Source organism: Peromyscus californicus, unplaced genomic scaffold, assembly GCF_007827085.1.
Source record: "Peromyscus californicus insignis strain IS unplaced genomic scaffold, ASM782708v3 Scaffold_16__1_contigs__length_79575227, whole genome shotgun sequence".
NCBI classification, from domain to species: domain Eukaryota; kingdom Metazoa; phylum Chordata; class Mammalia; order Rodentia; family Cricetidae; genus Peromyscus; species Peromyscus californicus.
In genome coordinates, this window is record NW_026294458.1 from 262,876 (window position 1) to 276,456 (window position 13,581).

Below are 13,581 nucleotides of genomic sequence, written 5' to 3' on the forward strand. Positions count from 1 at the left end.
TGTCAGTGGCCAAAGCCAGCACCCTCACCCATAGAATTCCAATGTCTGCAGGGATAGCAGAGTCCTCACAGCTGGCCTTGGGTGTGCTTGACTTCCATTACTGCATTTTCACCACATCAGGTTAGTACCAATTGTCCTCTGCTGTGCCTGAGCAGAGCACCTGTTAAATGTGATTTATGTCATCATGCTGTGGACTCTCACCTGCTAAAGTGGAAAAGACCTCACACATTTAGTTCAAACCTGTCTCTATGTAGTGGCTAGCCTTAAGAACAGTCTGGAGTGCACAGGCTCCTTGCAGAAGTGGGAACATGAACCTTTGCTGTAACCTGTAACTTAGACCCCAGCCCTAGGTCATAGAGTACAAAACTCAGCTGGTTTATGCATCTATAGTTCAAATTCAAGGATTCTTTTTGCTTTTGTTTTTCAATCACAGTGAATTTCTACTAAATTTTAAATAGATAGCAAGAACTCACTTTAGCAGGTTATTCTGTGTGTTATAATTATTAGTAAATAAGTACTTAAACGTCCCTTAACATTCCCAGTTGTCCTGTGGCTTTGTGCTCTCTCAATAATATTGAATCTCTAACAAACGGTGTGTTTTGCCAGAAATTAGGTGGCAAGGGGAAGGAGAATTCTTGTTCTATAAAGCAGGCGCCTAAATATGAGCAAACCCACTAGGAAGAGGCCAGCTCAGACTACAGCTCTGATCACACTTATGGTAGCCTGGGGAGAAAGCTAATGCATTTTCATGTTTTCCTGTCTCCCGAAGATTCAGTTCCTTAATTCATATAAACTCCTTTCTGTGTTTGACATTTAAACCAGTGACTGTTGGAAGGAGAAAGAGGAATCATTGAAATTAAACCGGGAAGTCTATGTGTTTCCTCCTCCCCCGCCCACACACTCCTGTTTTCTCATCCCCAGATTAAGAAGTTATGTCGCCTGACAATGCACTTTTCTCTTACAAGTCTCAACACCGTCGGTGGTATTCTCTATCCTCTGTTTTCTTCCAGCACCTGTTAGAAAAAAAGTCAGTGGTCTTCAGGGGGATTTGTTTCTCCAGTTTTGTTGGGAAGAGGCAAGATACATTGAAATACGTATGTATGGCGAAAACTACAATTTTAAAATGAGTCACTTCGGAGCCTTTTTAGACCTATTCCTATATGCAAATGCAAGTGATTGATTGCCTTCTGGACTGCCTAAGCTGTCAGTCAGGTAGTTTGCAAAGGAACCCCTTTTCATCTTTTAAGGCAAACCAGGAAAGTGACAGGGAGCTGGGGTGGGGCTGGGTGTTGAAGATTCCTACCAGCGAAAACACCACTAAATAAAAGCACATACTATTTAAGAATTAATGTAAATTGTCTGTAAAGATTCTCAAATGCTTTTTTCTTTCACTAAAACATGGTGTGGTACAAAGGGAGGAAGTCTTGTTCACATGTCTGCATGAGAACTTTTCATTCTTCTCCTAGAGTTTGCCTATTGTCCGAGTCTGCCCAAGCCTTCCCTTTTATCTTTGCACTCTTCCAGTTTCTGGGATAGGCCGCAAGGCATTCCTTTCAAGAGGCTAATGCAGCGACCAGTAAGTTAACCTCCCGGCACGCGGTCCTGGAGCTGGCCAGACCTGCCTCTGCGGTTGCCGGGCGCCTACACCTCCCTTTTCCTAAAAATCCGAGCCATCATAGGCCCGTGTGCAAATAAACCCGCTCCAAGTGCTACTTCCAAATATAGGCTCTCCAGCCACCAGAGGCTCTGCGGTCCCGAGGGCGGCCCTTCCTTCCCGCCCACTCAGCGCTGGGCAAGGCCCACATCTGGAAGCCAAGTCGTCCGCAGTCAGCTCGCGGGAACGCCTTCCCGCAATGCTCAAGAACGGAAATTTCCTCTTTTGAAAACATTTAATGTATTTTGGGCCTCCCCTGCAACGCCTTAAACAGCCCATTTTTAACCAGAATAATTTAGTCTGACAACAGATTCTTCATCTGTTCACAGCTGTCCCAGAAGGAGGAGCTGAAATCCGAACCTCTCGGCTGTGATTGGATGTTTCTAGTAAAAGCCAGGGAGAAATCCCCTCCCAGCCCAGAAGAGCTCAGTCGGGCAGAGAGCCGGGTGACTTCAGAGGCTCCCGCCTGTCCCCCGCCGCACCTGAGCCGCTGCGATGCTGTAGGACCGCCGCCTGGACCGTTATCCGCCCGCCCGCCGCCACCATGCCGCGCTCCTTCCTCGTCAAGAAACATTTCAATGCCTCCAAGAAGCCCAACTACAGCGAACTGGACACACACACAGGTAAAAATACTCCCTGCAAATCTGTGTGCGACTGAACCGGGGTTCCACTGCTTTACTCTACACACACTGGGGTGCTTTCCTTTCAATGTTGTCCTAAAACAGTTCTTGCAATCTCTGAGTTACCTAGAGTAAGTTTTAATTCAAAACTTTTGAGCTCTTTACTTACAAGGAAAGCCCCTTTCCGGTCCTGCAGTGTGGTTCTCAGAGGCGGTGTACATGCATAATGAGTGCACCGAGGTGAGCGCACCCTTCCCCGAGGGTGAGCTGTTGTTACCTTGGGGAGCCAGGAACTTGGGAAAGCAGCTGGATTCCTACATGCCATTGCCCCAACAGTCAAGGCACGTGTAGAATAGACCATGCATGAAATGGAAAGCAATTCTATAGAAAGTTTTAAAATGGTGTCTAGTTTTTTCTAAATGAGGACAGTAAGGCTCGTCCAGAATGCCCATTAGGAAGAGCCAGGGCACCTGTCAGCTTGCACAAGGACGTTAAGCCCAGATGAAGGGAATGTTTCATCTTTATGTGTGTCCTTGTGAGCGAGTCTGTCTTCACTATGGAGTGTTGTATGGGTTGTTATGTGCTGTCTCAGACTGTGTACATATATTTAAAAATATATTTTACCATAATTTTCTTTACTTTTTTTCCCCTTTTCTTTCTCCTAGTGATCATTTCCCCGTATCTCTATGAGAGTTACCCCATGCCTGTCATACCAAAACCAGAGATCCTCAGTTCAGGAGCATACAGCCCTATTACTATGTGGACATCGGCAGCTCCATTCCACTCCCCTCTACCCAGTGGTCTTTCTCCTCTTACTGGATACTCCTCACCCTTGGGGCGAGTAAGCCCCCCTCCTCCATCTGATACTTCATCCAAAGACCACAGTGGTTCAGAAAGTCCCATTAGTGATGAAGAGGAAAGACTGCAATCCAAGCTCTCAGACCCCCATGCCACTGAAGCTGAGAAGTTTCAGTGCAATTTATGCAATAAGACCTATTCTACTTTCTCTGGGCTGGCCAAACATAAGCAGTTGCATTGTGATGCCCAGTCTAGGAAATCTTTCAGCTGCAAATACTGTGACAAGGAATATGTGAGCCTGGGTGCCCTTAAGATGCACATTCGGACCCACACACTGCCTTGTGTCTGCAAGATCTGTGGCAAGGCTTTCTCCAGACCCTGGCTGCTTCAAGGACACATTAGAACTCACACAGGTAAGAGAAGTGTAGAAAACAATGCTTCTCTGCTCAAACAATGGTGTGTTGGGGATGTCTGTGGGGTGCCTTCAGGTAGTGAAGGGGGTGCTTTGCATAGGATGAACCACTGGTAGCTGCTTCCTGGCTACTCAAAAGCTTGTTAGAGCAGCAAATGCTCCATTCCTTGCTAACAGCTTCTGCTCCAGAGACTGTAAACAGCATTTAGACTTTGGAAAGTACATGCAAGAGGTTTGGTCTCAAAGATCAGTTAGAAAGCAGGAGCGAGGTAATTGATGTGTGTTCTGCAGAACTGCCTCTGGCAGTCAGCAAATACAAGTGCCTGGATCCTACTGTTGATTTGATAAACAAAGAGGTTTTCCATAATTTTTGGCTACATCTTCACTGTGAAATCTGTCAACTCTTAACTAGTTAAGTAAATGGAAATGAATTTGATCTATTTTGTTTGTCTGTTTGTTGTTCTGGGGCTTTGTGTTGTTATTTCACTTTCTAGCTGCTGAAATTTTTTTAAATCCTTAGCACAAAAGCATATGCAGGGAGTCATGGCATTTATAGAGCCTTAGTCATCACACAGAAAGAGGATAAATACTGGGAATGTGGGGAGTTTCTCATCCTACCTGCACCTGTTGAAGCAGAAACCCTTATCAAGAGAAAGCCATTTAACTCTGAATTACTTCTGGATGTCTGGCAGAACTGAAGCTATTTGGCTGGTATTTTTAAAGGAAATTTTGCTTTAAAAGGCCTGACAGGAATGTAGCTACCTACCATGGGGGGGATATAATCAGGCTAGACTAATTCTTATTCTTTTGATAAACTATTGTTGATATTCATTAATGTTATTTAACTTTGTGTCCTGTAAAAACACTGACTGTCTTTTTTTTTCTTACCCTTCCCCCCCACAAACCAGGGGAAAAGCCTTTCTCTTGCCCTCATTGCAACAGAGCTTTTGCAGACAGGTCAAACCTGAGGGCACATCTGCAGACCCACTCTGATGTAAAGAAATACCAGTGCAAAAACTGCTCCAAAACCTTCTCCAGAATGTCTCTTCTGCACAAGCATGAGGAGTCTGGCTGCTGTGTGGCACACTGAGTGGCGTAACTAGTGTTTACTCGAACAGAATACATTTCATCACTCCAATGACAAATGACAAATGAAAGTCCAAAGCCATTTTCTCTTGTGCTTACCTACCAAATAATATGTACAGACACAAACAAGAGTCTCTCTCTCTCTCTCTCTCTCTCTCTCTCTCTCTCTCTCTCTCTCACACACACACACACACACACACACACACACACACACACACACACATGAAACTACAGAACAGAATCTATATGCTTAAAATTAATCCTTTCTATGTGAAATTTAAAGTTTTATTTACTGACAGCTAGATTGAAAGGCTAAAAGACAAGAACCTTTCTCTTTAAAGATGAAGTGAAAAGCACATTGCATCTTTTCTTACTAAGAAAGAATGCGGAGATTTACATTGCTGCCAAACCATTTCAACTAAAAGGAACAGTATTGCTTGTTAATAGAGCTGTAATAGTGTTTCCAAGAGGAAGAGAGTCTGCCAGATGCTATCTCAGGTGCCTTATAAAATACTCCAAGTTTACTTCCTTACATGTCGGATGTCTGGTTGTCATCGGTGAATGAAAGCCTTTTCTGGATTACCTACAATGCTTTAAACTCTATTGTTAAGAGAAAAAAAATATGAGAAAAAGAACAGAACACAGGAGAATGTATTAAAATATTCTTGTTTTGTTTCATTTTTGCCATGTGTGCCTTGGAAGAGGAGGAAAGGACAAGCTTCAAACATTCCTGGTGCGTGTGCCATGTCTTACTTTTTAAAAGAATCTTAGTGATTTATAAGACAATGTAATGAATAAGACAATATAATGCAAGAGAGCATCTTAGACATTCAGTAATGTACTTACACTTTTGAAAATGCATATGATGGATGCAATAATACAATGCCCCTCCAAGTGCCTGTTTTAATGAATTGTGTAGTTGATGTAAATTTGTGTTTATTTTTATATGACTGAATGAACTCTGTGTGAAAGTGAGGTGAGGTCTATAACTGTGCCTATATACAACCTGAAAACTTGTGAAATCAATGTTCCTTTTTTAAAAAGTAAATTTCAAGGTCTTTTTTTTTACAATAAACATTTTTGGTTTAAAATTGATTGCTCATATACTATTTTCAAAAACCTCATTTGTTTTAATATCAAATACTATAGTAAAATTTATTTTTGTGTTAAGAGAAAACATAAATGGTATTTTTATACATATAAAGTATCAATTTATTATGCTAGGTTATAGTAAACTGCCCTTTTAAAAATAACTCTTAAAGTACTATCACATTCAGAAAAGAAAGTAACATGAGGTAGCTTGTTGGCAAGTTTCTAGGGCAATAAATGCTCATGTTAATAGTCAAAAACACTTTTCAAAATATTCTAATGTTAGTTTTACTGACTTTATGAAAACAAATTTAATCATTTATGTCTTTTCATATGCCATTGAAATAGTATAAAAATTTAAAGGAAATATTTAATGAGATGAGAGAGAAACATAAAGAAAGTCTACATGATAGAAAATAGAGTTATCATAAGTAATACACATTGGAAAAATTAAACCATGTAAACAAAAGCCCATTGGTAGTGATGTAGGTAATAAGTATGGTGGCCTTAGGGTTAAACTAAAACACTGAAGTGTTATTGTATGGTATGATCAAGCTGAGCAATCTTCCACCCAAGCCCAGGATATATTTCATAAAATATTATCTAACCATATATTCCATATTCAAAATCATGTTGTCTAAATGGATATGTTAGTTTTCTAACCATGATGAAACTTCACCAGCGCATATGTGAACCCAAAGTTGAAGGCTGTTGCTAAGTAGGTTTTTGCTATTAACTCTAGTATGATCAGAAGTTGTAAAATCATCTTTTTCTTTTGATTCTTTTATGATATAAACAAAAGCTGGTATTATTATCCCAAAAGAACCAACACTAAATGCTTGGCCAGTGCTTTCCCTACTGGGTATTTTACATTTACATTTTAGCCTATGTATACAGCAATTTTGTATTTGATGAAAAATGCCAGTTTGAATATTGTACTTTTAAATTGTTTGGATATCTCAGGTCATAGTTCTCAGAGTCAAAATTATCTGGCACAGTAGTTTATAGGTTTGAAAGCAATGGCCTATCATTTTGCTAGAGCATTATAAAGTTGTTTTAAAAAGCCAACTGAATAATGTATATCTGGAAAAGTAATATTGCAGTAGTAATTGGAGAGTCTCCAGCACAGCCAACATGAGGACTGTCTTGTAAAGGGAAAAGCTGAGTCAAGTCTTTGTGAAAGCTTTGGTGGCTACCTCAGGAGCCACAGTTACTCCCATTTCCCGTTCTCACTGGTTAGAGCTATAAGCAAAGTTTCTTGGTGTCAAAATTTAAGCAACTACCTTTCCAAATGGAAACATCTGTTCATTACTTTAATTCCTCAATGAAAGAATAATACATTTTTCAATGTATTACCACTACTCTAATTTCATTTTAATTTAAATATTACAGTTTTAAAAAAGCATCATGGGTCAGAAGGTACAGTGGATATTAGGATAATCTTTAAATATGCCTGAATTTGTACTATGGCTTTGATGTATATCTGCCCTTCTGCATCCACAAATCTTCGGAAATGTTGTTCCATTCATGCCATGACATTTACTGAGTCACAAGCTTTGGTGGTGGTTATTTTCCCTTTTTACTATATGGGCCATTGTCAGTGTGGAAGCTCCCAGTGCTCAGCATAGCACTAGCACAGCATTTTAATAAATATTAAATGAATTGATTGAAAAAGCAACAGAATTGATAGAAAAGCTTACAGAGTCAAAAGAAAGTCAGTATATCTCCTCATTACTGCAGTTATGATAATTTTCAAGAAAATTCCTGCCCCCATTCATTCTATGTCCTTATGCAAGTTTGGGATCACACTGTGCCCTAATTTCCTAAGGCACAAAATAGGAACAGAGTCTTGGTACTGCAGAAAAAGAACTGAAGATCCCTACTGCTGTTATTTAATGCTTACTATATGTGTATTAATATGTGTGTAGTACATACTGATGCTGTGTAGAACATACAATTGTGCATATGATTAGCCATGATAACAACAGAAGATACTGCTATTTCACCAATATAGGTACAAAATGCAGGTTGAAAATGGGACCAAGGTAGCAAAGGGGTCAAGCTGCAGAACAAAAAACTGTACCTAGACTTTTTCCCTCCAAGTTTCCATGTTTCCCACACTATGAAAATATGGAAACTTGCTCACCTATACTTAACATTGTGAAATTTATACATCATGGGTCTTGGTTACAAGCTTGGTAAGAAAGACAACAATAATGTTCTGAAATGCAATGTGTTAATGCTATACTTAGGAGATATCACAATTCAGAAATGATACTACAGATATCAGCACTCTTCAGAAGTCTATCTCATGTTGTAGACACCCTGTTGGCTCCTCTTGCTCCAGCCTGGGCCCTCCTTGCTAACCCTACAGCTACTCAGGCTGACATCTCAATGGGAGCCCATTTCCTCTGGCTTATTCTCTGTGGAGATGAAATGCAGCTGCTCTCCATCCTCTGTACATTAACACTTCATCTTCTGAAGGCCATTGCTGCTCCCTCCCACACCCACACTTCTCATCCTGCTTTTATCTTTTCAAACTGAAAAGTCTTCCAAGCTAAACAGCCATTTCTTCCCCCACTAAAATGTGGATACTTTGGGGTAATGAAACAATCAAAATTTTGAAAAATATAAGGCTTTCCTGGATAACAGCTACATCATGGAAGTTGACCCTATTTATATCTAAGAAACATTTTAACAAAGTTAATTTGAGATTCAGTATTCTGTCATCTAGGGAAGAACTAATTTTCAAATCAGATTATTTTCTGTCATAGAGGACATTAGGACTGCAACATCTCCTTTATCTAAGATAGCTGCATGAGGGATACTTTGAAATCCTGTTCTTAACAGTAAATGTGCAAGATCTAGCAGTACAGGAGGGAATGGCTACTGAGTAGTGGGCCCAGGTCCTTAACCCTCCAGGAAGCAATCATTCCTGTGAGGAAAGCACATGTACAGATCAGCAAGTATGGCAGCTTTTCCTTTGTGGCACCAGGCCAGACTCCTGAACAATGAGAGATTAGCAGAGGAAATGGCAGCATATCCATGTCCTCTGACTCCAAAGGGAACAGGGTGGGTATTTATAGCAGGGGCAGGAGAGCTGCTCTGAGGGAAAGCAGGGATATTTGAACATTGTGAAACAATTCATTTCACTAAGCTTCATTTGTTGTAACAGTTGAATCCATTCAGCTTATTCTTGTGAAACAAGAAACTTGAAATAGTTAGGAAGTCCTTTAAATTGTCCCTAAGTAGTTTTCCTTGACAACAAACCAAAGATAAAGGTCTGGTACTTGTTTGCTTCAGCAGCTGGGATGGTGGAGAGGATGTGATTCTGTCTCCTGATTTATTCTTGGGACTTGAGTCAAGTGCCTTTCAGGTATGGGGCATCAGCGGACTTACTGAAACATTCAGTCAATGCTAAGAAATGAGAAGCGAAGTTCCAGCTGAATAAAACAGTGACAACTTCTCTTGCCAAAGGCAATTAATGCAGTTCTATTTCTCCTAAGTTCCAACTTCGCTCCATATAGACACACAGATGTAACGAGGTATAGGAAATTCCTGTATTGTGTTAAAATATTTCCCCAAAGAATTAGCAGAAAGGCCAACACAAAAGGTGCTTATCTCTTTCTGTACCTGGATTGTTGAGCTGTGCAGTCTGTGGTCCTGTCTGCTCAGGGCCAGTGCTTCAGGGATTTCAGCATGCTCTGTCCTCCATGGGTTGCTAATCTCCTGCCAACTGACTCTGAGGGCCTGAGAGTCTGCATTTCTACCCCAGATGATGCCCCCCTGCAGAGGACAGGTCTTATCTGCACCCAGGAGGGAACTGACCTTCAAGCCCGGGTCCAGGTCCTGGCTTCTTGGGCAACTATAGTTGTAGTTGTATAGTTGTAGTCAAAATGGCCACTGGGAGAATGGCAGAGCACAAGTGGAATCTAGAAAGTGCCTTTGCTCCATGTGTGCCTAAGTGGGAGGAGGGAGGCAAGAACAAATAGATTTCCACCAATGCCAACTCTCTTCTTTTCCTGCCTTCTCTGCTTTCCTAATAACCAGCAACACCACAATTCCTGATATATCACTCCTCTGTTGAGGAAACCATGGATTCAACCATACCAAAATTGTTTTTGTGAAAAACTACCTCAATATTGAATATAGAAATATTTTAATAATTGTTTCCTAAATAATAAAGTAAAAGTTTTTCACATTGTTTATATTGTATTAGACATTGTAAGTGATTGAGAAAAAATTTACACTATACACAAGAGTTAGTGGCCTGTGTGCAAACACTATTTTTTGAGAGCCTTGAACATCTCTGGATTTGGCACTAGAGGGTCCTGGAAGGAGGCCCCTGTGGATTCTGAGGGACCCTGCAGCAGACTGACAAGACTGACTTTTGGTTCTGAGTTTACTCTAATTTCTCTTGTACTGGAGTCCTGCCAAGCCTTAGATGATTTAACGGGGGTGGGGTGAGAGGGTGGAGGGATGTCATACCAGTTCTTACTAGTTTACTAACAACTGGGAAAGCTGGTTGGCTTAGTACTCAGCATGAGGCCTCTAAGTGGATTCTCTCATGAAAGCTTAGGAACCACATGTAATTGTGCCATGAACCATGAGCAGAGAAGCTCTGGTCTGCTTGTCAGTCCGTGCACTGGTCAGGCTCCCTCACACACCCCATCTCAGGTCTTCTACTGCTGGTCTCAGACAAACTTCTGTACCAAAACTTGGGATGAAGGTACCTCACACACCATTTGGAGGTTTCCATTTATGGTCTCAAAAAAAGTATCCTCTGGACTTTTTCTAGGAGAGTCTGTGGACATCTCTCCTGAGTAAGTTTCATGGTTCTCTTGATTGATCTTTATTATCTTTTTTTAATGTTTGTCATTTTGCCAAGTGGGTGGTATCTGGTGTATTTTTCTCCATATCTTGGGATACTATTATTTACTTAATCTTATTTTACTCGTTTATTAGTTAGTACAAAAAATTGCAAATAGGCATTCCCTAGCAAAAATTAGTATGAGTTTGTAACAAGCATTAATCTGTCTTTTTTTGTTTGTTTGTTTTGTTTTTCGAGACAGGGTTTCTCTGTGTAGTTTTGGTGCCTGTCCTGGATCTGGTTCTGTAGACCAGGCTGGCTTCAAACTCACTGAGATCCGCCTGGCTCTGTCTCCCTAGTGCTGGGATTAAAGGCATGTGCCACCACCACCTGGTGCATTACTCTGTCTTAGTTAGAGTTTCTATTTCTATATTAAAATACTAAACCCAAAAGGAACTTCAGGAGGAAAGGGTTTATTTTACCCTTCCAGATAAATCACATATAACTGAGACATGAAGAAGATCAGAGAGACTCCCCAAAACCTTTGTCAATGCACACAGGTCAGGCTACTTCACACTCACCATCTCAAGCCTTCTACACTACCTAACATCCATCACTGAAGGAAGTCATGGCAGAAACTCAAGCAGAACAGGAGCCTGGAAGTAGGATCTGATGCAGAGGCTATAAAGGAGTGCTGCTTACTGGCTTGCTTGGTCTTCTCTCTTACACATCCAAGGACTACCTCTCCAGGGGTGGCACTACCAACCATGGGCTGGGCACTCCCACATCGATCACTAATTATGAAAATGCCCTACAGTGTTCCCCACAGCCAAGTCTTACGGAGAGATTGTCTCAATTGAGGTTCCCTCTTCTCTAATGATTCTGGATTGTGTCAAGTTGACATAAAACTAACCAGCATACTCTTGGTAGTGCATGATATGTGGTGTGTGTGTGTGTGTGTGTGTGTGTGTGTGTGTGTGTGAGAGAGAGAGAGAGAGAGAGAGAGAGAGAGAGAGAGAGAGAGAGAGAGAGAGAGAGAGAGGTGGGGGGTTAAAGCTAAACTTTCCCACATAGGATAATGTATGTAAACCACTAGCCGGTGGTATTTCTTAGAACCTTTGAGAAGTGAGGCCTAGTTAGTAGATTTAGGTCACTGGAGGAAGCCCTATGAAGGTTATTTATGCTTCCAGTTCCAGCTGGCACTCTGCTTCCTAGCCAGCAGCCATAGTGTGCCCAACCTGACTGCTCATGTTCTTACTGGAACACACTGGGCTGCTACCACAACCATTCCTTACCCATCATGGTAAACTGAAATCTCCTGAAACTGAGGCAAAACAAATCCTTCCTCATTGTGTTTCTGTCAGATACATTGCATATGTATGCATATATATGAAGGAATTACCTGTTGCTTATGCTATAGTTACATTTAGTGTTGAGAAGAATTTATACTATTACCACTGCAATAATTGCAGTGTGTTCTCAAATTTTGTATAGAATGTTCTGATTTTAAAACCATGCTTTGCAAACAAAATAAAGATGTCATACCTTAAGCCTACAAAACCTAAACAAAGTGAAGGATTGATTTCAATGACTATAACTGATCAGGAAGAAGCTAAAGAAACAGCTTGCCTTCTTGGGAAGCAGTGCCACACAGAAATGCATCATTTATTTCCTAGCATACAGATAATCAGTTAATGTCAGCTTCCTTTTTATGGCAGATGTCCATCCAGTTCAGTTCCTAAGCCTCACTTGTCATCAGTGAATACCATCCTATATATGTGGTAAGAGGATATCACAGAGGGTCAACGACTGGCTTTAGCATAGGAAGTGAGCTGCTTAGGACTTCCTTGCCCACCAAACTGTGCCCTCATCTTGCTGTGCTTGAACATAAATAGAAGTTATTCATATTAGTGGGTTAAGACATTCTTTTGCATTTCACCATGTGCTTTGGTGGCAATTAGGCTTTTGCAGGCATCCAAATCTACCAGTTTGGTGAGGAGCCTCTGCTGTTTACCCCACAGATTGTCTGATGAAAGGGCTCATAGAAAGCTGTTCCAATCTGCTACCAAGTGAGTCTGACATAGTGGGTATGTGGACCACACTCTGAGATTTTTGGACTCACATCAAGAGGAGGTGGAGACAAAGAGTAGGTGACAGCTGTGATTGCTAAATATGTATTGTGGATTGGGTTTTCACACTTAGAAGACTTTCTCTCTCTCTCTCTATTGTTCATTGCCCACAGACTGCATCAGCTATGCAGTGGAGGAATTATTAATCAAGATTCTTGAATGAACAAAGAAGGAGCCTTCTCACATGGTTTTGAGATTCTGAATTATATATCAGCTCCTTTCAAAAACAGTCATGACTGAAAATATCTGTGGAAGGCCACCATTTGTCAACTTCTCTCTCTAAGGAAAGAGTTTTTATAATGAAGGAGGGCACCCAGAACCCTCTAACTGTGATGGCTTTTTTGCAATATCAAGCAAACCTGGCTTCTTTTTGCCTGTTAGGAAAGTAAAGTCACCTTCTTTCTTGTTTTTTTGTTTGTATACTTTTATGGGTTTTTTTGTTGTTGTTTGGGATTCTTTTGTTTTCCTTTTTGGTTGTTTTTGTTGTTTGTAACAGGATCTCACTTTGTTTCTCTCCACTGGCCTGGAACTTTCTAAGTCTAACTAGGCTGGCCTTGAACTAATAGAGATCTGCCTGCCTTTGCTCCTTGAATGCAGGGAACAAAGGCATGTACCACCACATCTAGTTATGACCTCATTTTCTTAAATTTCTAAAGAAAGATCCATGTGCATTTGCCATAATGGAGCTAGTGCTAGGTAGGATGAACCCTGATCAGCTACAGATTTTTCTTTACTAACATATTTAGACAAATCCCTCTCAGATTCTGCTTCTTAAAGGAGATGTGAAAGGGTCTTTTTTGTTATTGCTTCCTTGTGGCAAAACAAGGCAATAAAAGAAAATTAGGAGAAAAATTTATTCTAAAATGCAACTCTTGGATTTTTATAATTTAGGAAAACTTCTGTAATTCCAGACCAGTCCATTGCCTGTGTGTGCTGCTGGACCAAAGAGGACTATATTTCTGTGAGAGTCCTAGGTCCCTTAG

The 13,581-nt window shown here is 40.9% G+C and overlaps 1 protein-coding gene across 4 annotated transcripts in view; it reads left to right on the forward strand.

The window, feature by feature from the left end:
- The first annotated feature begins 1,824 nt into the window (after positions 1-1,824).
- Snai2 (snail family transcriptional repressor 2) overlaps positions 1,825-13,581 on the forward strand; it is a 48,460-nt gene continuing 36,703 nt past the window's right edge. The window contains exons 1-3 of one of the 4 annotated variants that reach the window (XM_052739933.1): positions 1,825-2,277; positions 2,940-3,485; positions 5,273-5,674. In XM_052739933.1, coding sequence (XP_052595893.1) covers positions 2,199-2,277; positions 2,940-3,485; positions 5,273-5,361 — 714 coding nt within the window. In that variant the 5' untranslated portion in view covers positions 1,825-2,198 and the 3' untranslated portion in view covers positions 5,362-5,674. Of the gene's footprint in view, positions 2,278-2,939; positions 3,486-4,392; positions 5,675-13,581 lie in introns of those variants that run through there. The other 3 variants (XR_008218680.1, XM_052739934.1, XM_052739931.1) reach the window with 3 other exon arrangements.